General features: G+C 33.8%; 3 protein-coding genes across 4 annotated transcripts in view; 2 read left to right on the top strand and 1 right to left on the bottom strand.

The window, feature by feature from the left end:
- The first annotated feature begins 363 nt into the window (after window positions 1-363).
- On the top strand, window positions 364-10,237 carry LOC132053233 (cyclic nucleotide-gated ion channel 4-like). Its single transcript, XM_059445163.1, has 8 exons — window positions 364-1,214; window positions 3,159-3,374; window positions 4,295-4,608; window positions 5,332-5,440; window positions 6,758-6,994; window positions 8,182-8,268; window positions 8,813-9,078; window positions 9,906-10,237. The coding sequence occupies exons 1-8, from the start codon at window positions 687-689 to the stop codon at window positions 10,153-10,155; spliced, it is 2,007 nt and encodes a 668-aa protein (XP_059301146.1). The 5' UTR covers window positions 364-686; the 3' UTR covers window positions 10,156-10,237.
- A 2,900-nt stretch (window positions 10,238-13,137) lies between these two features.
- The window catches only part of LOC132053227 (uncharacterized), an 88,000-nt gene continuing 73,830 nt past the window's right edge, over window positions 13,138-27,307 (top strand). The window contains exon 1 of the mRNA XM_059445155.1: window positions 13,138-13,145. The gene's annotated coding sequence lies outside the window, so the exon portion shown is untranslated. The remainder of the gene's footprint in view (window positions 13,146-27,307) is intronic.
- Window positions 13,178-26,994, bottom strand: LOC132053232 (diacylglycerol kinase 1-like). 2 transcript variants are annotated; one of them, XM_059445161.1, is made up of 14 exons: window positions 26,734-26,994; window positions 26,562-26,615; window positions 24,601-24,808; window positions 24,370-24,492; window positions 24,163-24,291; window positions 23,859-23,944; window positions 22,994-23,117; window positions 17,504-17,552; window positions 17,084-17,166; window positions 15,714-15,781; window positions 15,078-15,152; window positions 14,613-14,700; window positions 14,364-14,480; window positions 13,178-14,093 (listed from the first exon to the last, which is right to left on the bottom strand). In XM_059445161.1, the coding sequence occupies exons 1-14, from the start codon at window positions 26,778-26,780 to the stop codon at window positions 13,770-13,772; spliced, it is 1,575 nt and encodes a 524-aa protein (XP_059301144.1). In that variant the 5' UTR covers window positions 26,781-26,994; the 3' UTR covers window positions 13,178-13,769. The 2 variants fall into 2 exon arrangements, with proteins under 2 accessions (XP_059301144.1, XP_059301145.1); XM_059445162.1 differs by having other exon boundaries at window positions 24,460-24,492.

Raw genomic sequence — 27,307 nt, 5'->3', positions numbered from 1 at the left:
ATAGTTGTACATATACATAAAATCAATGTGTTTGGGTTCGAGTCCTGGGTATGGAAAAATCGCTTGTAGGGAGTTTCTCCGGCCTTACACGCGCAAGATCCGGATATAATCGGGCCCAATGCTTAGTCGGATAAAGGTGGGAAACCAAAAAAAAAAAAAAAAAAAAACAATGTGCCTTTCTATTTTTCAGTTCCATTAACAGATACTCTATAGTAGTACTACTACAAATTACCAAAGGTCATTCTAGGGAATTCATCCAATTTGTCTTCTTACCCTATTTACTTCCATATCTCTAACAAATACTCCAAAAAACCTCAATTATTTGTATCTTCTTTTGACACATTACATACCCCACTCTTCCCTCCTAAAACTCTGCATATATTCTTCCTTTCTCTTCCCAAAGCCAATTCCACTTCAACTCTTTCACCCTTCAAATTCGAGGATCTCCTACCGACGTTCCCATCAGAAATCTAGGATTTCCAACTAAAATTCATCAAAAACAGTTCTTGACGAGCACATTTTTGACATATTTTGTCAAAACAATCACGAAAAATACGCTTATTTCTAGTAGTGATCGACACCCTCCAACCACAAGATAAATACGTGTATTTCTAGTAGTGACACCCTCCGTACACAAAAGAAAAATACACGTGTTTCTAGTAGTGACACCCTCCAGATACGCGAAAATGGCCTCTCGTCATGATCATGAACATAGATACAGTGTCAGTACTGACGGCGAAGAAGAAGATGATGAAGAAGAAATCCAAGAAGAAGAAGAAGAAGAAGACGAAAACGAGTACTCCAATGAGTCTAACAAAATTCATGAACCATGTAGTGGTGGTGCTGGAAGAAATGATAAATTTGGATTATTAAATATCATAGGATTATTTTTCTCAAGAAATAAATTCATAGACGCTAAAGCCCAATGGGTTCAAGAATGGAACACAGTTTTCTTGCTAGTATGTGCAATAGGGCTTTTTGTTGATCCACTTTTTTTCTATGCTATTTCTATAAGTGAGAGTTGCATGTGCCTTTTCGTCGATGGGTGGTTCGCCGTTACCGTGACTGTTCTCCGGTGCATGGCCGATGGGTTACATGTATGCAACATGTTGTTGCAATTCAAGATGATGATAACTAGAAGAAGAAGCATGCCAAACTTGAAGGCTAACAAGGGTTTCTTGTTTGATCTCTTTGTTATACTACCTTTACCCCAGGTGAGTTCTAGTTCTCTTACTAATTTCTCGTGATCAGAGACGGATTCAAAATTTAAGATATTAACGAGTTCAGAAATAAATATCATCTTATTACACGTGTATATTTTGAACTTTTTCCTGTATATTATATTCCGTCTGTTCTAGTTTACATGATCATATTTCTTTTTTAGTACGTTAAAAAAGAATGATTCATTTTGGAAACCATTTAACTTCAACCTGAATGATAAGCTTTTCTTCTATATGTACATGACCATATATATTTCCTTTTAGTGTGTTTGGTTCCAAAAAGAATGAATCATTTATGAATTTGAAAACAATTTAGCTTAAAATTTTCACTTTACCCAAAATATAATTAAGCTTATTTTGTGTGTATATGTATATAGTTTGAGTTGAAAATAATAAGTTCAGTTGAAGTGGCAGAATCAGCCCGACGTACCTAGCTACTCTTGTAGAAAGAATCAAATGTTAGCAACATGTTTAACATCACAAATTTCAAAATTCAGTTGTTCTTTCTTAAACTCTATACCTAATCAAATAGTTTCATATGAATTAAAATGGCGAGAGTATATATAGCCCAAGTCAGAAAACAATAGTAAGTTCTATTAAACCGAAAAAATCCACCCTAAATCCGTCTCAGTATGCTCCCTAAGAATCAACAGATAGAATACTTAGATGAATATTCACAATTTGCTTGTTCTTTTTTAAAGAAAAGAATCAAAATGATATATGGAGTACTAACTAGTAAGTAAGTACTTTTTAGTTGCAATTATCTGTAGATTGATAGCAAGTGATGTAAAGTGGCAATGCATAAGTACTTTTTAGTTGCAATTATCTGTAGATTGATAGCAAGTGATGTAAAGTGGCAATGCATATTTTGGTTTTTAGCATGAAATTATACTAAAAGATGACAAAAGGCATGCATGTCATCCATTGCTTTTGTTGCATGCTGGCCGAACAACTTCAATAGCAGTAGACATGTGATGTAACTAATTCTTCTTTGAAGAATTCTTTTAATTTACAACTTCAATCGCAGTTTAGGGGTCCTAAAATACTCTGCCTTCATATACACTACAAGAAAGTATAGAAATGGCTACAAAAAATTTAATATTTGGCAACAATTTAGTTTTATTGTTGACAAATGAACTTTTTTGTTGCCAAAGAAATTAATTTTGTTGCCATAGTATTGATTATTGTTGCAAAAAATACTTTTGGCAATAAAAAAAAAAGTTGTTGCACGTTGTTGCAATAACAGCCGTTGGGAAAAGTCTATGCAACAAAAAAAAAATTGTTGCCAAAATTACTTTTTGCAACAATAATCAATCTATGGCAACAAAAATAATTTTGTTGCCAAATATATTTTTTCTTGTAGTGATATTTACAAGAAAATGTATAATTAATTAAATAATAATATGTTATTGACCTCTAAAAACTTAACCTTTTAGATAAGATAGTCACATACATATCACCACTAGCCACCTATAACATCAAAAAAAAAAAAATCTCCGTGTTTGACCCATGAAAAAAATCATGTTGCACGTGAGGGGACATGTTGAAAGACATAATTAAATAAGTAAAAGCATGTTATCTCTAATAACTTAAACCTTTAGATAAGATGGTCACACACTACAACACGTTTATTCCTTATCTCTACATATAGCTATGATCACACAATAAAATTTACTGATAGTGTAATTTTTTTTTACATTGTTACTTGTTATAAGTATTACACACTTCAACACATTTATACATTTTAATTTCCGAGGAATGAGATTCAACTGGACTCCCTTAGCTTTACATATAGCTCGATCTCTTCCTATTAATATACTACTATGTTATCACACACGATACATTATATTTCGCCAACGTACAGTATAAAATTAATATTAACAATGTATATAACTTAAATTCGTACTTTATTAATTGATTTTTTTTCTCTTTTTGCAGCTAGTGATGTGGGTAGGCGTCCCAACTCTACTGAAAAAAGGACTGACAACAACAGTGATGACAGTGCTATTAATTATGTTTTTATTTCAATATCTGCCCAAAATCTATCACTCCGTTTGCCTCTTGAGGCGCATGCAGAATTTTTCTGGCTATATTTTTGGCACTGTTTGGTGGGGAATTGCTCTTAACATCGTCGCTTATTTTGTCGCTTCACACGTAAGTTCTGTGCATTGACAGTATATACTATTTTATACTATTATATTAATGGAACTGTGATAATGAGTATAGTATTAGTAATTGTTTAGAACAAACGTGATCTGATAATTCGAAAAATATTGTCAACAGTGTGTTATAATAGATTAATTGATTATACATTGTCGATTGTAAATACTTAAATCCTTCCCAGAATTTAATTTTGTACATGATACATGAACTTTAGGTTCTAATGTAAACAAACACTGGGGAATAAAAATTAGCAATGAATAGCTTTTGTCACTAAACAACAAAAATCGTTGCTAATACTATTTAACAACTAAATGTAAACAAATCATCTTTTCATGATGTTGTTTAGTGACAGATTAGCGACGAATTTTAATTTATAGCTAACTCCTGTTTTCTTCTTCTTATAGTAGTGAAAAAAACTTACTCCCTATGTTTCATTTTATGCAGTATTGTTTCTATTTTCGTTTAATCCAAAAAGAATAGATCGTCACGTTCTATATTTAGAAACTCATACAATTTGAATTTTCCATTTTCTTTGACTATCAATTTCTCAAACTCTTTTTAAATATTTTGAATTATTTATTTTGTTACTTATAGTACTGTCTATATGGTTTTCAAATAATATATACTTATGTAAAACCAATTTTAAGAGCTTGAAGAGTCTATATTTGAGTTCACGTCTTTTGACTTTCATACTTCAATCCCCTTCACATGTATCTTCTTATAATCCATTCTCATCATGGGTTGAGCTTGGGGTGTAATATACAAATTACATTTTAAATTGCCTTAGTTGTCCGTGTATTTACTTTTTTTTTTTAATATATATCTTGAACTTTTTAGTGAAAATTCTGATTTTGTTGTTGTTTCTCAGTTGTAATTAATTAACTAAGTGAATTAATATAATGAATGAACAGGCTGTGGGAGCATGTTGGTATTTGCTAGGTATTCAAAGGGCAGCCAAATGTCTTAAAGAACAATGCATAGTTACAAAAGGTTGTGGCCTCAAAATGTTGGCATGTGAAGAGTCAATATATTATGGAACAAGTAGTTTGGTGAGAGAAAAAAGTAGATTGATGTGGGGAGAGACAAGTAATGCAAGATTTACATGCTTAAACAATGGGGATCATTTTGATTATGGAGCTTATCAATGGACTGTTCAACTTGTCTCTAATGAAAATCGTATTGAGAAAATTCTCCTTCCCATCTTTTGGGGTCTCATGACTCTAAGGTATGTACTTTTATCATTTACGTTGCTGTATGGATTCTTCAAAAATATTGTCGGGATGCGTGTTGAATCTTTAAGAAGTATGAGCATATGATTTGACACGGGTGATGCAATAATTTTGGAGAGTCTGAGCAGCGTAGCTTTTTATCAGATAATATTTTGTGATTTTATTTCACTACTAGAAACACCTGTTTTCTCTGATAGATTTTCGTCGGAAAGTCGTCAGGTAAGTGCTCGTCGAAGATTATTTCGACAGCTTTTCGTAAAAAAAAATCACATTTCCGGTGGAACGTCCATCAGAAAAATATGTATCTCACAACTCAACTCTCAACTATTAATATCATGTGTTGCTCTCAAGATTCTTCAAAAATTAATGTCACCGAGTGCGTGCCGGAACTAAGTGCACTTTTTAGAGGATTAAACACGGGTGTTGCAACAATTTTGGAGAGTCCGAGCAGCATAGCTATTACTATTATCTAATAAAATAATGTGATTTTTTTCACTACTAAAAGCACACGTTTTTCCAGTAATTTTTTTTCGGAAGTCTGTCCCAAATGTGCTCGTCCAGAAACTATCTTCGATACTTTTTGTGAAAAAGTCCTAGATTTCGGACTTAACGTCCATAAAAAATATTTATATTTCTAGTAATGTCTTTTTCGTCATGTTTACATAGAGTTAATAACAAATCGAAGTGTATTAATTGTTGTCCAAATGAAAATTGAACAGTACATTTGGGAACTTGGAGAGCACAACAGATTGGCTAGAAGTGGTTTTCATAATCATAGTTCTTACCTCTGGGCTAATTCTGGTCACCATGTTTATTGGTAATATTAAGGTAAATTTCCTACTTCTCTAACCACTTGATAGAGAGATATATTGCTCTAGTAGATGGAAGACACATCAATAAATTAAAGTATTTAACTTATATATAATATTAGTATGAATATTTTAGCATGTTGCAGCTAGCTATTAGGTAATTCTTATCATATACTTAGGTCACTAATAATTTTACTTTTTATGTATAGTTGCATCCAAATATCTTTTACCTGACCTAATAGTATAAAAATTATTTTGCGCTATTACTGTATAGAAATTAAGTCGGATAAAATTATACACACTATAGTTTAAAGTCTTTGATGCATCATGCAATCAATATCATTTAACTTTGACAGTGCATCTTGTTGATTACCATTTTTACTGGTTATAAAACCAACACTACAAAGAAAAAAAATGAAATTAGCTACACACTTTTTGTTAATTTATCGGTATATCGCTCGTAGCTACCAGAATTTTTTGATAATATGTCGCTACATAGGTTTAACAATGAATTTTACTGTTTAACTAGAGAATTGGTGCATCGCTAATTCCTATTAGCTTTAGTTGTGCAATTGTAAGTAATTATAAGAAATTACTTGTAAATATTTGTATACATAATCTCGTGTTATATATAAATATTTTTTGCACCGTCAACGCATAGGAGTAATAGGCATATCTTGATACATGAAATGTATGTATGCTTGTATGCAACTTATCTGCTCAATTTTGCATACTTTAAGAATATGCTTTTTTCGCTTATTAATCAGCAAATTAAGTTAATTGGGGGATCCAGTTATAGTAGGGACATATTTGGACCAACTATTAGACGATAAAAGTATATGTGAGCTAAACTATTAGCCAAGGACATATCTGCTCAATTTCAAATACTTTAAGGGCATATTAGGACATTTCCCATATATTATATGTTCTCTATAATAACATTTTTCCATAGTTACAAAAAAATATCCGGACAAACGACGATATTTCACTATAACAGCGAAGTATATCTTCTGTGAAATTGATTTTTCATGTTACGCTATATTATATGTTCTCTATAACAGGTTTTTAAACATAGCAGCCAAAAAAATGATATCACTTAAACAACAAAGCATTCTGTGAAACCGATTTTCATGTTATGTTATAATGTATATTCTCTATAACATCATTAACAATAAAAAATATCCGAACCTCACTACAACAACCAAGTATTCTGTGAAAACGAATTTTCATGTTATATGCTCTCTTTTAACAATATTTTTCCATATCAACCAAAAAAAAAACACACAAATGATACTAGTTTTGCGACAGAGAGGTTTAATATTGACATGGAATGTAGGTGTTCTTGCATGCAACAACATCAAAGAAACAGGCAATGCAACTAAAGATGAGAAACATAGAATGGTGGATGAGGAGAAGAAGGTTACCTAGAGGGTTAAAGCAAAGGACTAGAAATTTTGAGAGGCAAAGATGGGCAGCAACGCGTGGAGTTGATGAATGTGAGATGATTCAAAATCTTCCTGAGGGTCTTAGGAGGGACATCAAGTACCATCTCTGTTTGGACTTGGTCAGACAGGTAAAGTTAGTTTTTGTGCTTTAATACTTGTTATAGTGCGGTGACAATTAGATACTCATTCATGCTTAATCAGATATCTCGGTAGAGTAGGCAAAGCTAGCTCATGAGAATACGACCATAACTCGTCCAAGTTTGAGCGAGTTAATGACATGTTCATTTATTAACTCAACCCATCTTAATACGTTCAAATTCTGCTCATCTAAGAGTTGGGTTCCTAAATTGAAACATAAGAAATCTGGTTAGAATATTTAAATAAGTTTTTTTTTTGTTTGATATGTTATATATAGTTATAATAAAAACAAAAATGTTATTAATTTTTTTGGTAATTAAATAAATAATAATAAAACAAACAAATAAATTAAACTTGGTAAGAATTGGCGGGTTGGCCTATGACCCATCTTTAGAAGTAACTGCACAGTTTCTCTTCAAATACATTGACCTTGAATTTTTTACCTTCAAATGGGCTGGTCTTTAATTTTTCCCTTCAAAATTGAACCTATGTCTAGTGGGACATAAGTTCTTTAAGGTGCGGGTGCGGGAATAACTTGTGGATATTATGATGCGTAACTTATACACCTCTACGCATAAGTTCGATTTTGAAGAGAAAAAATTAATGACCAGCCCATTTGAAGGGTAAAAATTAAAGACCAACACAACATAGGGACAAAAGTGCAAATGACCCTCATTTTTGGCCTATCTTAAACCGGCCCATCTTAACCCAGGTTACTTTTAAGCAGGATAGGACAATGATAAGTTTCATGATTCAGTCCATTTTGAGTCGTTGAGATTTTGTCCAAACCATTCAATTTTTCCACCCGCAAATCTCGAGTTTCAATCCAATGAGTGTAGTCTCCTTTGGTGGAGGGTAATTTACCTCTCAAAGTAAGACTTCCCTACACGAAATCAAATGAATTGTTTCCTAAACCGAATATTGAACCAAATAAGAAATTTTAGAAAAGAACTTTTATACATTAACATTCTAAAATATTTTTAATTCACATTACTAACTCGCTTAAAAGACAGTAACTTTCATTGTACAATCAAAGACGATTTAATTTTTAGAGCTTAAATTTGAGATTTTTCATTAAAGATGGAGAAATACTTATTGCTTCATCGTGACCTTTGGTGGTATCCATTCAAATAACTAGCTATCTTATTATCCAACCTAATATTCGCCCTTATTTCAGGTGCCTTTGTTTCAACATATGGACAATTTGGTGCTCGAGAACATTTGTGATCGTGTGAAGTCCCTGATTTTCACAAAGGGCGAAACAGTAAGTTCGAACTTCATTAAAACACTTAACACTTTTTCACGTTATCATTAATTTTAACATGTGATAAATCATAGACGGTTGATTACTATATTTTGTTCATAATACTGATATAATCTGGGCCGATTTAGAAGTTTGGATGCGGGTTCACGTGAACCCAGTAGTTTTTTCCTAAACTCTGTATATATACTAAAAGATTTACTAAGTATCTATAAATATTTTACTATGAATTCAGTTATTATTGTAGTATTAACTAAAGCTTGTTCTAAGAATTCATTAACTTCAAATCTTGAATTCGCCGCCGGATATAATTAGTGTTCATTAAATTAAGAGATTTGCTTGTACGTAATTACTTAATATGTGACTTGATTGTATAAACAATTATTGTGCTATACTATCAATGCATTTTGACATGTTATTAAAGATTACTTCTTCTTTTTTTAAATTATTAAATTAATACTTATATAGAGAATTACCTGTAATTACTTTTTACATAGCATGACAGCATAAAAATGTTGGCCTTATCTCTTTTTATTTTTTTTGATAGATAACTAGAGAGGGTGATCCAGTTCAAAGAATGCTATTTATAGTAAGAGGTCACCTCCAAAGTAGCCAATACTTACGAGATGGTGTCAAAAGTTGTTGCATGTTAGGCCCCGGCAACTTCAGTGGAGACGAACTATTGTCATGGTGCCTCCGGCGACCTTTCATCGAGCGGCTACCACCGTCCTCCTCCACACTAGTGACTCTCGAGACCACCGAAGCCTTCGGCCTTGTGGCTGAAGATGTTAAGTATGTGACACAACATTTCAGGTATGTGGCGTCATTTAAGCTACATGTTCAAATGAATTCAGTAACTTTTGCATAAGATATTAATATATATCACTATAAGAAAAAGAAAATACTATTGACTCTAGAATCCCTCACAAATTCAAGCGTCACAAAATTTTTGTGTTCGACAAATAAAATCGTAACAATTTTCATCCATATTGATGAATTTGTTATAAAAATCTTCACAAATCTATCACATTTTTTTGTGATGGGGTCAGTCATAACTATCCTATCACAAATTTATATTTTTCTTGTAATGTATGTGAAAAGCAAACATAAAATATATAAGTTTCACCTGTAAGCCGGCCCCAAAGTGAGTGCTAAATATTAGGTGAAAAGTCAAAAAGAAAGATTGGTGAAAATCATAGTTTTAATAAATACTTCTTCTGCCCCTTTCTATGTGAAGATGTTACTATTTGGAAGTCAGACTATTTATTTGACTACAATTTTCTTAAACTTTTGTAAAATATTTTAGATTATTAACTACGTTGACTTACAGTACTTTGTTATGTCGTTTTTACATAAGTTATTTATGCCCAAGTATAGACCGAAAATTAGGCGTCTTGACCTTCTTATATTGCGAACCCTTTCACATAAACTCGAACATAAGGAGTATCAAATTTTAAACTCATAATAAACCAAAGAATGAGCCTACTTTACGCACTTCCGCACTAAGCAGGCAAGGCCAACTACACAAGCAAGAAGGCATCGCCTGCGGCTTTAAAAGAACCGCATTAGTTATATTTGACGCTAAAACTCTTAAAATATAAATTCCTCGAGTTTAAATTTTGAACCCGTCCCTATTTCAGATATACATTTGTGAATGAGAAAGTGAAAAGAAGTGCAAGGTATTATTCACCAGGGTGGAGAACTTGGGCTGCTGTTGCTATTCAATTAGCTTGGAGAAGATACAGACATCGTTTGACACTTACTTCTTTGTCTTTTATTAGACCAAGAAGGCCACTGTCTCGATGTTCTTCGTTAGGGGAGGATCGCCTAAGACTATATGCTGCTTTGTTGACTTCACCAAAGCCTAATCTAGATGATTTTGATTTTTAAAATCATAAAAAGAAATTACTGTAAGCCATATTTATTGATGTATAATATATAGTTTCTTTAATTCGATTAAAGGTTTCATTTAGGGTTAAGCCTATCTATAACAACGTCGTTTGTTCAAATATTTTTGTGTATTGTTATAGCGAGATGTTATTATAGAAAATATATAATATAGCATAACGAAAATCGGCCCGAAATTTTTTTGATCGTTATAATAAAATATTGCAATATATCCAATATATCAGGGTGACGATTTCCATTAGTAAGTGTTGAGTTCACTCGATTAAAATGAGATATAAAATTTCATATTAGATAAATTTGAAAAAAGATTTATTTATTTTTTTAAAATTTTAACATTAGTTTTTTTTTAAAAGAACTTTGAAAGAAGAGTTTTGGAGAAAGACATCTTTGTCACTTTATCATTTTATTTTGAGATTAGTAATATCAGGATTTTTATCCCATAATGAATTTCGTATAAAATAATATCATAAATTACAAGTTGTGATATAAATAATTTCCGAATTGTTTCTAGCAGAATAAAAAATTCAATCAAACACGAAATAAAATGTCGAGACTGTTATCACTCATCCTTATAATCAAAAGATCCTTAAGAATAGACTAACATTAAACTCAACATATTTATATTGGTGTAGAAAATAACAAATAGCCAATAAAATTATTTGAACGCGCTCAAGTTGACCCGAACACACAAATATGTATACAAGAAAAGAAAAAAAAACTCTAAAATCTGACAGTATTGGGACCCCAACAGCTCAAATTCATGACTCTATTCAAATTCTCCTCTGTTTTCCTCTTCTCTCTCCTTGCTGGATTTGATTGGAATGTTCTTGCCTGAGTACTACCGGAAAAAGAAGCTTGTAGTAAATTGGACTTAGCATGTTGATGCAATGACATCAAAGTGTAAGTCCATCTTGCAAAACCTTGATCTTTTAATGCCTCTATTGCTCCTATTGTTGATGCAACAATATATTTTGATTTATTTATAGCTCCACTCATATTCTTTTTCTAAATCTATAGGCAAATATTTTTGGAAAATGATCTTTTATTTTTGGAGATTGGGTTGATTTGAGAATTTGGAAATCTTGATTGTGTGTGTATATATAGTTTAGAGGAGAAAAAGGAAATCAAAAGAGAAAATATTGACAAATGGTCCTTTAAGTTTGAGTAGGTTTAAAATAGTTCATTAAACATATTTTGAGTGGTTATGGTCCTTTAAGTTTGTCAAAGCGAGCATTTTTTGTCTCTGTTAAATATCTAAGAAATTCTCACGGTTAGATTTAACCGGGATTGTGGGAGAAAAAAAGAAGAAGATGTAATTAGAAACATCAAGGAAGTACTTGTTCCATCAAATCCCAGAAGCTGCGCTATTAAAAACTGCACCAGATATTTGAAATAGACAGATAATTAGCGGAAACTTCACCTCAAAAAATTATGCCAGACATGACCGAAAATAGTAGAAAATGCACCTCAAATGTGTGTTCCTGATAAATCTTTTATTTTCACAATTTATGTTAAATCTAAGAATATGAGTTGGTTAAAGATTTGAAAGGGATCAAATGTGCTTAATTTGACAAATTTAACAATAAAAACTGTTACAAAGAAAATTTGAGGGGTTATTTTAGACCAATCTTAAAAAATAAAAGGACCATTTTTGTCATTCTCTATGGTGTTAGCACGTGTATTTTTGTTTTGGAATAAACTAGAAACTAACGGCAAATTGCCTATAGTTTGGGAAACACCGTGGTTTTAGAAATAAAAGCAAATTTAATTAATTGAAAAGATTGAAAAAACTAATGTCTATGCAAAACACAGATTATGTTATAAAGTCAATTTTTATTGTTGAACTGTCCCACAGATTTTGGATCTCGTTGGGTAGTTTTTGCATCAGATGTACACTGTATTGAACGTGAAAACGTGTGGAAAAAAGGTGACAGTGCAAAGGAATACTATTAAATGAAATATACTAAAATAAAACCCAGGTTTAGAAAAAGGAAAAATCAAATCCAGGGGACAACAATTTACCATTGAAAATGGAGGATTATGGCCCCTAGTAATATAGTATTCCCCCGTTTCAACTTGTTTCTCTTATGCAATTTTTTAATTTTAACTTTTCACATGACATATTTAAAATTACAAGATTAAAAGACATTTTGATATATTTTACATATCTTTAATTTAAGAGCACTAGATTGAAAAATCTTCTTTACTTTCTTAAACGTTGTATCAAGCTAAAATCAGACAAACAAATTGAAATTGAGGGAGTATAAACTTAGTATGAGTAACAAGTAACAAGTTACAGTAAGTGCCTAATGCGGGAACTTTTGTGCAAGTGATGTCGGCTTATTATCACAGCTCAACTTATATGTGCTTTTGAATCTACTACCTTTATTGTTAAACTGTTTACGAGTCGTGATGGATTGCTATGATTTGATACTATATTCATTCTACTTATTTTGTTAGCTTGTTCAAAAGTCATGTCGGATTGGCATGACTTGATATCATCTTCATTCTACCTATCTTGTTAAATTGTTCGAGAGTTATGCAGGACTGGTATGGCTAGAAAATACCATCATTCTACCTATATTGTTTAATTGCTCACAAGGTATACAAGTCATGCTATATTGGTATGAGTTGATACTATTTTCATTCTACTTATCTTATTAAATTGCTTACAAGTTATGCGGTATCGAACAATATAGGTCGAATTAAACGGTTTAGTGACACTCTTGTAGACAGAGCAATTTGGCATATCCAATGTGAATCGCTCATACGAAATCCGCAAATTCGATTGACCAAACTTATGGGGTTTAGTATTTCAATCATTGATTCTGTTTAGTCCAGTCGTCTGGTTCATTAGTCAAGTTCAATGTATATATTAACAAAAGGAGTTTATGTTTTGCAAGATATTTTAAAACGGGGACAAATATTAAATAGGAGACTCCTATAGGAACACCCCACGCAAATTCCAGTTTTCAATTGATACCTTTACCTTGCTTAGAGCGGTTATAACAAATGGCCAATAAAAATGAATTTTGCATAACAAATGACCAATAAAAATGAATTTTGCATAATTCCCATATCTACAGGTACATACATGAGCGATACTTCCACAGATCAGAGAGCCAAAAAAAGCCAGGACCATGATATTAGGACCTGTTGAACTACAACAACACGTCCCCGGTAACTCTATCCTCTCTGGACATGGAGAACTGTCGATGGACCAAAATCCAGCAACTAACTCACACAAAAATAGAAAAAAATAAGTGGAGTTTGGAGAGGGAAGGGGCATTATGTACAAATAGCCCAGAATTGGTTGCTTACTAGCACATTACACTAACTAGCCAGCTTTTTCGGATGCCTATGCAGGGGTGGATCGAGTGAAGAAGCTACTAGGTTCATCCCTATATATGTGTTAAAAAATCCACTAAGTACAATGAATGGATTCGAACCTAACAATTAGATGGGATGGTAGAATTCCATATTCGAACCATAAAGTTGAAATTCTGATCAATCCGCCCCTACGCCTATGCAAGCTAGTCCTTGTAAGTTTGTATACTTCATAACCGGTGAGATGAAGCAAGTCTCTGAACAGTTAACTAATTTGCATTTATATCAAAACTATCTGGCATCCGGAATGTGTCAGCTGCACCCAACTTTTTTCTTTCTGCTGATTCCTCTTCAGAATCTTGTTCACTACTGTCATACAACTCGTCCTCCTGAAAGTGCGGTGAAGTAGGATCATTTATACTTGCAGATCGGCAATCTGAACCTGCAAGCATGCTCACTTGACCAAAGTGAGAAATTTCTATAACAACAGTGTCATCATCCATGGGAAGGGGTTGTTTCCATGGCTCCCCATCAAGCCTCATGAATGTATGCTCAGCCGCACCCTTGTGAAACTCAAACCTTATTCTGTTCGCCTATCAATATAGAATGTTAAAGAAAAATGTAAATCTATATATGATTTAAACTTCAACGGCAGCTGATCATAAAACACTATAGACGTAATAAGAAGTTGTACTATAAGAAGAGAAAGTAATGCCTCCCCAAATAGGTAGATTTTACTTGGCAAAAATAGAATATTTTAGCTTCGTTTTATATTGCACATCCTTTTTAACCGAAGGAGTTTAGCAAATTAAAATACCACACCAACAAATGTCTATTCTACGAATCTTTCAAAATCAAATAACCTGTGCAAGGCGTGTCCCGTGCCCTCTTGGAGCAAGCAAAACAAGTCCATGCCAAGCATTTCGAAAACCAACAACCTCAAGAAGACAATCATCAACATATGGAGGAGTGAGGTCCCTCTGCAAAATTACAAACAAAAAAGAATCCAAACACAGCTTTGATCAATGTATCCATCCAACGTATCTTTTCATAGATAGCAATTCATAATTTAGAATCGCACAGAAGATACTGAAAAAAGTAGAAAAATTGACCTCATGGAGCTTCTTCTTGTTAGGACTTCCCCAAGGACTGAATCCTCCAGAAAAGCTGGGCAAGTTGAGGCAGACAATAGACCTGATGCTGCACATTCAATCAAGTATTAAAATATTCAGTAATTTACGATGAGATAAACCATCTAAGTGACCAGTTGCAGTACGATTTGTTCCTCATTTGAGGAAATCAGAAACTTCAGTCTCGATAGAATTTACTCTCAACTTCTGAAAAGAAATCAATGCCTACTATCGCTGCTAAGAATATGATGAAATCTTAATATGCATCAGCTTAAATCACAGGGATGACATGAGAAGACAAAGTTTAATATACACAGGTCATGTTGACCAACATGGGAAGATCTATTTGTCTAAGTTTTCCGGAATGGTACATTCTATCAGCTAACATAGATTAAAAAGAAATAAGAAAAAGAATGCAAAATATAAAAGAGCACCATGTGCAGTTACCTTCTAGGTATGTCGAGGTCTATCCATTCGCCTGGCGTTTTCATTATTTTCACATTTACTAGCTGCGCAATGTTTCTGCAGAATGGATCAATGTGTTAACGGAACTATAATGATAAAGAAACGCAGTATTATAACATCATCATCATCATCACATACTAAAAATGCAGAAGACATAGCTATTATGGAATCTTTTGACACAATAGGTGGTAAATGTTAAAGATGACAAGATCGTAAATGTCCTGGTATGCAACTATGTGACAACATAATCAGATACGAAGGTTTGAGAGCGGCATTCACAAAGCACTGCCAATTTCATTGCACAATGAGAATAAAAGATGCAAATGGTACAACCACAACGGAAAAATTGACTGAGATTTCTTCAACTTCTTGGCACAATGACCATGTAACCCCTCTAAACTTCTATTAATGCTTATAGTTGACCAGGTCCTACGTATATTATCTTCTGTTCTGTAGCATAGGAAAAGAAGAATCTCTTGGAACTACAACTATGAGTTTTTCCAAGACCAAACTAATGGTCACACCGGCAGTTGAAAAGGCAATGGTATGTGTTCATAATTAAGGGAACTAAGGATATGACCAGTGAAATAGACAGCTTAACTTGACAAGAAGACTAACCTTGATGATGGATGCATAAGAGAAGCAAAAAACCATCCTTGTTTACATCCAAGCTTTGCATAAGTACTCTAACAAAATCATAAACAAAGAGAAAGACCATAAGAAATCTTAAAAAATAATAATTTAAGAATGGAAAAACAAAAGTGCGCCGACGCTGCACAAGCATTTTTAAAGAAAATTAATTGAATAAACAGCCACAAGCGAGAGTGACAGTCTGCTTGTGTGACTTAGTGTGAGAGGCCTATAGTTACAAATTGGATGCAGAAGTTAGAGGAAAAGACACCAAGTAATGACATCAGGACCAGATCCCGATGGTTAATACTAGATCTATCATTGCACGGTAAAAAACCAAGTCTCAGTCCTACACTTCATGGATCATTATCCCATCTTTTCAATTTTCTGCAAGTGCTTAAATCACAGTTTCAGCACCTGCCCGTCCATAAGAGGCATGTATCTGTATGCCATTAAGTCAGTCTCCTATATTGCATCTTTTGTGAACTTCACCAAGGTTTGAAGACACAATGGTGGGGACTGAGCTTAGCTTATGAAGTATTCTAAATTAGCATTAAGGGGATTCAAGTAAAAAAGATACATTCTACTCTCTCAACTCTGCCTAGCAGAGCATATCCACGACCATAAGCAGTTGAACTGTGAATCCACAAAAAATACTACCTCACTCACCCAAACCTTTAGGGATTTGTTAGGGTTTATTGGAAAGCTAATTATGGAAAAGAAATATAGAAATACAACAATAGAAGTTCACTATGCACGGACTAATCTCATACCGCTCTGGTCCACATAATTGGTGTCATGCAATTCTCTTCCTATGAGAATTTTCTCCTTAGAAATTACAAAAATATTTTCAGCTGAATCCATTGTTTCCTCAATCAAGAAAATGCCTTAAGTTGCCATTTAGTGAGAAAGGGATTTATCCAATTCTTCGATATGAAAGTAAATAAAAGTTTAAAACCACGAAGTGCAAACATTTCATTTCTGCATAAACATTCCGCGGAAGTTAATTACTTTGTCATCACAGATAGACAACATAAGTAGGTAAACTATGCGCTATCTTGATATTGTTTTTTTATATGTGAATTTTTATTATAAGAAACCATCTGATTATTTCCTGTCAGTCTGTCTTAGCATCTAAACTATATAGACATATTTGACATTATAAAAACATGGAACTGTTGTAAGTGCATAAGAATAGCTGTTATTCCATGACAAACCAGCAATACAACTAGGGAATTAAGTTGACCGCACCATGTTCGGAACGACAGTACAGTACTTGAATAACTAACTAGCTTTTATTCTCTGATAAACCAGCAATAGAAGTGGGAATTAAGTTGATCCAAATGACAATATAATACCTGGTTAACTAATTGGCTTTTGAATTTTTCTGGATTTAGCTTCCTCTCGGCATGAAATGCATATGAAACTTGAGCATCCATTCCTGCAAGTTAAAGTAAAACCAAAAAGGGAAAAAGGTGAAACCTTGTCCAAAACTCAGGAATGAGAATAATAATACACAAGCATCAAGTTCTTGATACAAGCATGATATACCATCCAAAAGCTTAGTGAACAGACTCTAGATGTAGTGACCCTTAAGTATATACAACTCATAAAGTTTTGCATATAGATCAAAGTTTTTTGTAAAAACCAGTATCTCCAGATAGTTCACGCAACAAGGGAAAATGTGGCATCTCCTGTTCCCAAGATTTCTTTTTGCTCTCGTGAGTACAGTGGAAACTATAAAAATGTAAAAACCCATAAATAAGCCACGGATATACCCATGCTGAAGTAATTCCAAAATCCTCCACGAAAAGTGTTGTAGCCCTCCTGAAAATGAGCACAATACACTTTCAGATGAAGCAAAATTTTGTAAAAGAGACACCACTAAATAAACAGGTGAATGAGGAACCCATATTTTAATTGAAGTTCATATATAGATTTCTTTGAGAGAGTATCAGACATCTAACAGAAGCGAAGCTACAATATCAGGTACAGCCTACAAGAACCCAATAGCTTTTTCTTAGACCCTATATTTGTATTGGGAAATCCATTAAATATGTATCAATATTTAATTGTGAACCCAGTAACTAAAACAAGTGTTCGGTGGCAAGTTAAGAATCCATAAACTTCAATCCAGCTCCAACTCTGACATCTAAAGCAAACTTACATAGGTGAACATCATGTTAGCATAATGGACAGATTGTAGAATATCTACATTAAGATATTCTCAATATGGTGAATATGAAGAGATACTATGAATATATGAAATATTATTAAGGATATTCTACATTTAGTGTAGATTATTATGTAACATTAGCGGTAGAATATTATGAAGAATATTTTGTAGGATTTACATTTAGTGTAGGATATTTTACTTCCTTTCCTCTCTTATTTCTCTTGTATATAAATACCAATGTATTCTGATGTATGGGGATGAAGTAATTGAGATAGTCATTCTTCAATTTCTCTTGTGTTTTCTCTGTTCTTGACATGGTATTAGAGCCTTTTTTTTTTTTTTTTTTTAGTTCTTTGACTGTTAAGTTCTAAGAATCTAGGGGTTTTGGTTTTGGTTTTGGTTTTGGTATTCTAGCTATTTTTTTCGTGTCACTGTGTTTTTTATTTTCTCTATTCAGAAACATGACTTCACATCAATTTGAGTCTTTCAGTGTTCGTTTCACCGGAAAAAATTATTCAAATTTGGGAATTTTAATTTCAACTTTTTGTCACGGAAAAGAATTATGGGGCCATATAGATGGAAGTGATCCTTCTCCTACTGATCTTACAAAGTTAGGTCAGTGGAAGGTTAAGGATGCTCGGGTGATGACATGGATTTTAGGGTCAATTGACCCTCTTATTGTTTTTAATCTCAGGCCGTACAAGACTGCAAAGGCCATATGGGATTATTTACAAAAGGTTTACAATCAAGACAATAGCGCTAGAAGATTTCAGCTAGTGCATGAAATTGCTAATTACTCTCAAGGAGGTCTCTCTGTTCAGGATTATTATTCTGGATTTCAGAATTTATGGGCTAAATTTACTGATATTGTTTATGCTAAAGTACCGCTCGAATCTCTCTATAATTCAAGCAAAGCTCATGAGCAAAGCAAGCGAGACCATTTTTTGATGAAATTGCGATACGATTTTGAGAGTGTTCATTCTAACTTGATGAATCGTGACCCGTCTCCCTCTTTGGATGTTTGTTTTAGGGAATTACTCCGTGAAGAGAAACGTCTTGTCACACAAAATGCATTCAAGCAAGCAAATGATGTCACTGTTGCATCTGCTGCTCAAGGAAAAGGAAAGGGCAGGGATATGACTAGAACTCAATGCTATAGCTGCAAGCAATATGGTCATATTGCTAGCAATTGTGGCAAGAAGTTTTGTAACTATTGTAAACAACATGGACATATTATCAAAGAGTGTCCCACACGCCCTCAGAATCATAGGGTCAATGCTTTTCAAGCTGAGGTAAATGGTTCCACTACTGATAACTCAACTTCTGCAGGACAAATTCTTACTCCTGAAATGGTCCAACAAATGATCGTGTCAGCCTTTTCGGCAATGGGATTACAAGGTAATGATGCTACATCTAATCTTTGGCTTGTTGATTCTGGTGCTTCCAATCATATGACCAACTCAACAAGTATACTAAAAAATGTTCGTAAGTATCACGGTCCATCACAGATTCAGGTTGCCAATGGTAGTAATTTATCCATTACCAAGGTTGGGGACATTACTCCAACTTTCAAGAATGTTTTTGTTTCACCAAAACTCTCAACTAGTCTTATTTCGGTTGGACAATTGGTAGAAAATAATTGTGATGTGAATTTTTCTTTAATGGTTGTCTTGTGCAGGATCGTGTCGTGACGGTAATCGCGAAGGGGCCTAAAGTTGGAAGATTGTTTCCTATACATTTTTCCATTCCTCTTTGTCTATCTTTTGCTTGTACTTCTACTACTAGTAAGATTGAGGTTTGGCATAAGCGTCTAGGACATCCAAATTCTATTGTGTTGTCTCATTTATCGAATTCTGGTTTATTGGGAAATAAAAATCAATTTTCGCTTCTTTTGATTGTTCAACTTGTAAATTAGGCAAAAGTAAAACTCTTTCTTTTCCTAATTTTGTAGTCGTATACAAAATGTTTTGATGTTATTCATAGTGATGTTTGGGGCATTTCACCAATTACTTCTCATGATCATTTCAAATACTTTGTGACATTTATAGATGATTATAGTCAGTTTACATGGGTATATTTTCTCCGTTTCAAATCTGAGGTATTTTCCATATTCAAGACATTTTTTGCTTACATTGAGAATCAATTTTCTACATGCATCAAAATATTAAGATCTGATTCTAGTGGAGAATATATTTCTCATGAATTCAATAATTTCTTACTTGAGAAAGGAATTGTCTCACAATGCTCTTGCCCATATACACCACAAAATGAAACGTGGGTTGCTAAACGTAAAAATCGTCATCTCTTAGATGTCACTCGTACTTTATTGATTAAGTCCTCCGTCCCATCAAAATACCGGGTGGAAGCTTTGTCTACTACCGTCTATTTAATTAATAATAGGGTCGCTATCTAAAGTGTTAAATCTTGAGTCTCCATATTATCGCCTTTATCATCATAATCCTAGTTATCATAATTTTCATACATTTGGTTGTGTTTGTTTTGTACATCTGCCTCCTTCTCAACGCAATAAACTTTCTGCTCAGTCTACTAAATGTGCTTTTATGGGTTATAGTACTTCTCAGAAAGGGTTTATTTGCTATGATCCAAGTTCTAACAAATTTCGTATTTCTAGAAATGTTGTTTTCTTTGAGAATCGATTTCTTTCCTACTCATGTTGAGTCATCTTCTGTTTCTCCTATTCTTCCTACTTTTGAGGATTTGTCATCTTTTTCTAAGAGGTTCAAACTTGGATTTGTGTATGAACGACGTCGACCAGCTTTACCCCCTCCCGAAACTGATCCGCCACCTCGAGACCGCCCACAACCAATCCGAGATTTCTTCAAGCCGCCTTTCGAGCCTACTCGACGGTCTACTAGGCAGCGAAGTACTCCTAATTGGTATGGTTTTTCCTCTACTTTATCCACCATTTCTGTTCCAACTGGTTACTCACAAGCTTCCAAGCATGAATGTTGGCAGAAAGCAATGGAGGAAGAACTTTTGGCTCTTAAAGAAAATGACACATGGGACATTGTTTCATGTCCTTCAAATGTCCGACCAATTGGATGTAAATGGGTTTATTCAATTAAACTTCATTCTGATGGAACTCTTGATAGGTACAAAGCTCGCTTGGTTGTCCTTGGTAACAAACAAGAGTATGGTGTGGATTATGAGGAGACTTTTGCACCAGTAGCAAAAATGACTACGGTGCGAACTATTATTGCCATTGCTGCATCACAGAACTGGCTTCTTCATCAAATGGACGTAAAAAAATGCTTTTCTCCATGGTGATCTGAAAGAAGATATTTATATGAAAACAAAATGAAACCTCCACCTGGTTTGTTTTCATCACCCACATCAGATGTTTGCAAGTTGAAGCGATCTTTGTATGGATTAAAACAAGCTCCCAGAGCTTGGTTTAACAAGTTTCGATCTACTTTGCTTCAATTCTCTTTTGAACAAAGTAAATATGACTCATCTTTCTTTCTTTGGAAAACATCACAGGTTGTGTTCTTCTTTTGGTATATGTAGATGACATCATTATCATAGGAACTGATTCTTCATTAATCACTAGCCTCCAGCAGCAACTTAAGGATTCTTTTCATATGAAAGATCTTGGTATTCTTACATATTTCTTGGGGTTGGAAGTTCATTATAATTCTTTAGGTGTTTTCTTAAACCAAAGACAAATATACTCGTGGATTTGATTGCTTTCCGGTCTTCAAGAATCACCCTCTGTTGATACTCCATTGGAATTGAATGTAAAGTATCGCCGTGATGAAGGAGATCTTATTCCTGATCCAACTTTGTTTCGACAATTAGTTGGGAGCCTAAATTATCTTACTATTACTAGGCCTGATATCTCTTTTGCAGTTCAACAAGTCAGTCAATTTATGCAGACTCCGCGTCATCTACATTTAGTGGTTGTTCGTCGCATCATTCGATATCTCTCAGGAACATCTACTCGTGGATTATTTTTTCCTAGTGGCTCTCCTATTCAAATTTTAAAGCGTTTAGTGATTACGATTGGGCCGGATGTTCGATACTCGCCGCTCCGTCACGGGATGGTGCATGTTTCTGAGATTCTTTGATATCTTGGAAGAGCAAGAAGCAAGATTGCGTTTCAAAATCTTCAACGGAGGCTGAATATCGAGCAATGTCTATTGCTTGATCCGAGATTATTTGGCTTCGTGGTTTACTTGCAGAGATAGGATTTCCTCAATCTAGTCCACTCCTCTTCATGCTGACAACACAAGTGCCATTCAGATTGCAACCAATCCAGTTTATCACGAAAGAACCAAGCATATTGAAGTGGATTGTCATTTTATCAGAGAAGTTGTGGATATAAGAGTTATTACTCTTCCACATGTATCCAGTGATCTTCAAATAGCTGATGTGTTTACAAAATCAATGGCACGACAACGTCATCGGTTTCTAGTAGGCAAATTGATGCTTGTTGATCCACCGGCATCAATTTGAGGGGGGATGTTAGCATAATGGACAGATTGTAGAATATCTACATTAAGATATTCTCAATATGGTGAATATGAAGAGATACTATGAATATATGAAATATTATTAAGGATATTCTACATTTAGTGTAGAATATTATGTAACATTAGTGGTAGAATATTATGAAGAATATTTTGTAGGATTTACATTTAGTGTAGGATATTTTACTTCCTTTCCTCTCTTATTTCTCTTGTATATAAATACCAATGTATTCTGATGTATGGGGATGAAGTAATTGAGATAGTCATTCTTCAATTTCTCTCGTGTTTTCTCTTAAGATATTCTACAATCTGTCCATTATGCTAACACATCAAACATCAATTAACCTAATTGATTAGTTGTTAGAGGGACTCCAGCATCTAGAAAGAATACTGAAACTGAATGTCAATCCAATGTATGGATCCTTACAAAGCACAAGAATATTATAGAGTACCATATTCCAGTGGTGAGAGAGAAGAAAAACCTAGATACTTTTCTCACAGGAAAGATATATGTATTTTTGCTGTCTGATAGCGTCCAAAACAAAAGCATTTTGCTCATAAGGACATGTAAATCCATGAAGGGGAAACAGACTCAGATGTACCTTGTTCAAAGCATCAGTTTGAGACACACGTTGAAATGCATGCAATGAATGTGGTAGCTCAAGAGGTGCAATTGGATCACAAGAACCTTCTTTAGGAGCCCGCATTCTCATAAGAATATGCCAACTGAAACAGAATGATCATCATAGCAGCGAATTAGGAATTTCAATTGAATCGAATGAAGAGCAACATAACATGATAGTACAACAACAACATATATATCCAATATAATCCCACAAGTGGGGTCTGGGGAGGGTGGAGTGTACGCAGACCTTACCATAACATAATAGTGTTTAAGCCAAAAGAAGTAGTGCACAAATTCTAGATAAATCTCCTAAGGTATTATTCTGAAAAAAGTTTCATGCTTTCCTACTGATGGAGAAATAACAATGGATGGTTAGTTAATCAAGATATCTAAGTTTTTCAAACAAGTTGTCTTCATTCTATCATATAAGTGAACCTTTTAAGATGAGAAGATATAAAAACGAAACAAAGTGCACACGCATCATACATCCCTTACGAGTTTAATTAGATTCAGATTACCCACGGACAGTTCCATAAGTCGTCCTTAGCAAGTCTTATGTCATGATTTGAACATTTTGAATTCAGACAATCAATGGTAGTTTGTTCTTCATTCACTTGACTTTCAGCGGAAACCCCATAGTATAATTGCCTAATGAACTAGCGTTTATATTATGAAGAACTTAACACCATGAGTGTTAAAAATTTAATAGATGTTATGATGCATTACATATAATGAAGTATTCAATCATTCATTTATAACAATAGCCTCAGTGAACAGTTATCAATTTGTTGACAAGCAGATAAACAGAAGACCTTTCACTGCTCAAGTAAGCCAATATTTACCTGTCAACTTTCATCTCTTTTCCATGTTTCACTTGATCTAGGAATGCCTTCACCGATTCGCAGTTAATAACTGGATTTTTCTTCCCCTGCAATTATTAGGAGAATCTCAAGCAGATGTAACATTATTGATTGACTACAAGGATTTGGCTAACATAGAGACCATATTCTGCTAGTAAAAGAAAAATAATTCCACCCTATACAATTGAAGAGTCTACAATTACTAGAAATATGTGTAATGGTAACAGGTTTGCAAATAATTACAAAAGAATTTTGCCATGAGGCAAAAGGATTACTGTAATCTTACCCAACCAAATGCAAAAGGTAGATTGTTTCCGGTTCCTAATGGCACGGTTGCAATTGGAGGTTGGCGAGCTAGTTTGAGATCTGAAACAACTCCAAGAATCCAGCCTGCTGTTCCATCTCCACCTGCCACCTATATAACAAAATTGCTTAAGATATAACAAGCAAATTAAATATGATCCAACATGCTTCATTTAATTACGAAACTGACAATGATTCTCAATCTCCTTTCAATTTCGTCAGACAAGCTATCTCCACATTGCTTATGTTTCTCTAAATTGAAGTAAAATTGGTGTAGAACCTTATCAGGGGCCACTTCTGCCAAATCAAACACCTGAAAGCAATTATCCCACAGTGAACTCTTCAAAGAATTGCAGTGCATTTTGTGATCCACAAAAGATTAAAATCACAGCAATGCATATCAAGGAAGGGAAAGAAAAACCTGATTTTCATTTAGAAGAGTACGATATGTCAAAAGAAGTTCTCCCCCTAGCTGTCCACCGCTTTTGGAGTTGATAAATACTAGTACAGGACAAGCTGGTGTATTGTAGCCTTTTCTCAATTCTGCTTCAGGAAGAAGTAAGTAATCAGGAATGTAGAAGTCCTCCAAAAAGTTCTCAGCTTCAAAATCCCCAAAAGATGCTATATGACTGCAAAAAGAAGGGACATATATATGATTTGAGATTTCAGCGGTAGATTGTCAGGATGCTTGTTAAGGGGATGACCTTGTCTCAACTATGTAAAGGCCAGCAAATGGATCAGTTACACAGATTTCATGCATAAGAAATACAAACACCTCATGGGAGACGTATTCGAAAGAAATAAAAGAATTTAACCTGTAACACTGTGATTTGGACCGGAACTCATAATTCAAGATCAAACATGCATACAGCGATACAGTACATTAGCAGCTGGACCAAATTTAATTAAATTCTAGTAAGGTTTAGGAGTTCACGGATGTCCCCTTGTTATTCTGTTTAGATTCTAGTTTCTTCACTCAAGCATTCTCCCAATTCTGCTTTTCATAAAACGTTCCGTCACTTCAGGTCTATATAAATCAAATAGGGAAATTAGTTCAATATACTCTTCCTTTATTTGGAGTCTCCTTGTCTTAGAAGTCCAGTTCGGAGTACTTTTCAGTTAAAGTTGAGATTTCCCTAAGAATTACCTTCTCGACATCCTTGGTCTATATGGATCCATGTTATTATTACTTTAAACCACCAAAAGTCATGATCATTCTTTACAAAGATCAAGAAAACTTGTCCAAATATTACTAAGCAATAAAAAAGATGCACTTCCAGTTACTACTTCACATTTTTTCTTCATTGTGTCAACCCTTCCATTTTGCTGTCCTCATAATGTTCACATCAACACACTGCATAACTCAATACCCCATATTTCAACAATATTCTCTGACTTCTCATGGGAAACATATGATTATCTGAAGTATTGGTGAATATAGGCCTAAGAGGAGTTGGTTGAGAACAATGAGATCTCAGGTTCAAATCCCAGCGCCAGCAGAGGCAAAAACACTAGGGATTTCTTCTCATCTATCCAAACCTTGGTAGACAGAGTTACCCGATACTTGTGCTAATGGGAGGTAACATGTACCCCATGAACAGTCGGTGTGCGCAAGCTAACTTGAACACCACATTTATCAAAAAAAAAATAAGAGAGCCTAAGAGAACCCAATCCAAGCATTCCACAGTTTAATTTTACATACAACAAGCTCTCTCCCCCTGAGTTGTTAGTCTCATTCAATTCATCTACTCCCTCAGTTTCAATTTATGTGTCTTACTTTCCTTTTTAGTCTATTTAAAAAAGAATGTCTCTTTCCTTTTTTGGCAACTCTTCAGTTCCAACTTTCCATGTGACATATTTAACATCACAAGATTAAAGGGTATTTTGATACATTAAACATATTTTTAGTTTAAGACCACAAAATTTAAAAGTTTTCTCTACTTACTTAAACTTCATGCCAAGTCAAAATCAAATAAACAAATTGAAACGAGGGAGCATTAAGTAACAACGACTTAGCTTAAGTATACGCAACATATATACTTGGTAAAAAGGATCGCTAAGTATTTATAAATATCCTCTGCTTTAATTTCATATATGAACAGGTAGCACACTAAACAAGCAAAAAGGTGCTCGATCACGAAAAATCCCTGAAGTACCAATTTTCTTTTGAAAAAAAGGACTGTGAAATAATTATCATAAAAAGTAGTGATGAAGTACCGTCGGGCTTCTCTATAACAATCATCCTGTATGGCCAAGTTTTTTTTTAAAAAAAAAAAAAAACAAATTTTCATGTTATGTTATATTATATGTTATCAAATTTTTGTCATTGTTATTCGTTATAAACCATGTTATCTATAACAATAATTTTGCTCTTTTACGTACCTTCCCTCATCGATCACATTAGCAGAATCCTGCAAATCCTCTCTATGTAAAATACTGCAAAAATATACAAGCAACAAATTAGGAGCAAATTAAAATAAAAAAATGCAGAACCTGCATGTGCATTATTGGTAGAGAATATTTTGAAAAAAGAGAAAAGAAAAAGAAAAGCCACCTTTTGTTAATGAAATTGTGAACCGATGATTTTGAATCCATAACCATGATTTTATAAGCAATTCAAATTTTGCTTCAGATATTAGCATGTACGTTTGTAGCAATTCAAATTATGCATGTAAAATTATTGTATTATATAAAGAGAAGAGAAAGTTGAATTTATTGGAAGAATTTTCAAGCCCACACATGGAAGAAATTTCGTTCCCAAGGAGGGCTTGAATTATCAAAATACGCGTGAAGAAAATTTGCGCATACATTTCCATAGCCGTTTTAGCTTTTGATTAGTTAGTTTAGAGATAAATTGAATGCATGGAAGTAGGGGTAAGCATGGTACCGAATTGTAGTAATTTTCGATACTGCGATTTCGGTATTATGGTATTGGAAAACTAAATATATATATCGTATCGAAGTATATAATTACATATATAATTTATATACTCCATATGAGTATTATAATATACTAACAAATCTATAAACTAATATTAGTACGAGACTAATTGTTTACAAGTTGAAATTTTTTACTACTCTATCATAATTGAAATGTATATGTGTAATTAATAAACGAAAGGGAATTG

This window comes from Lycium ferocissimum, chromosome 4 (genome assembly GCF_029784015.1).
Source record: "Lycium ferocissimum isolate CSIRO_LF1 chromosome 4, AGI_CSIRO_Lferr_CH_V1, whole genome shotgun sequence".
Classification (NCBI taxonomy): Eukaryota; Viridiplantae; Streptophyta; class Magnoliopsida; order Solanales; family Solanaceae; genus Lycium; species Lycium ferocissimum.
Note: the sequence above shows the minus strand (reverse complement) of the source record. Positions and strands in the feature narration are given on the sequence as shown.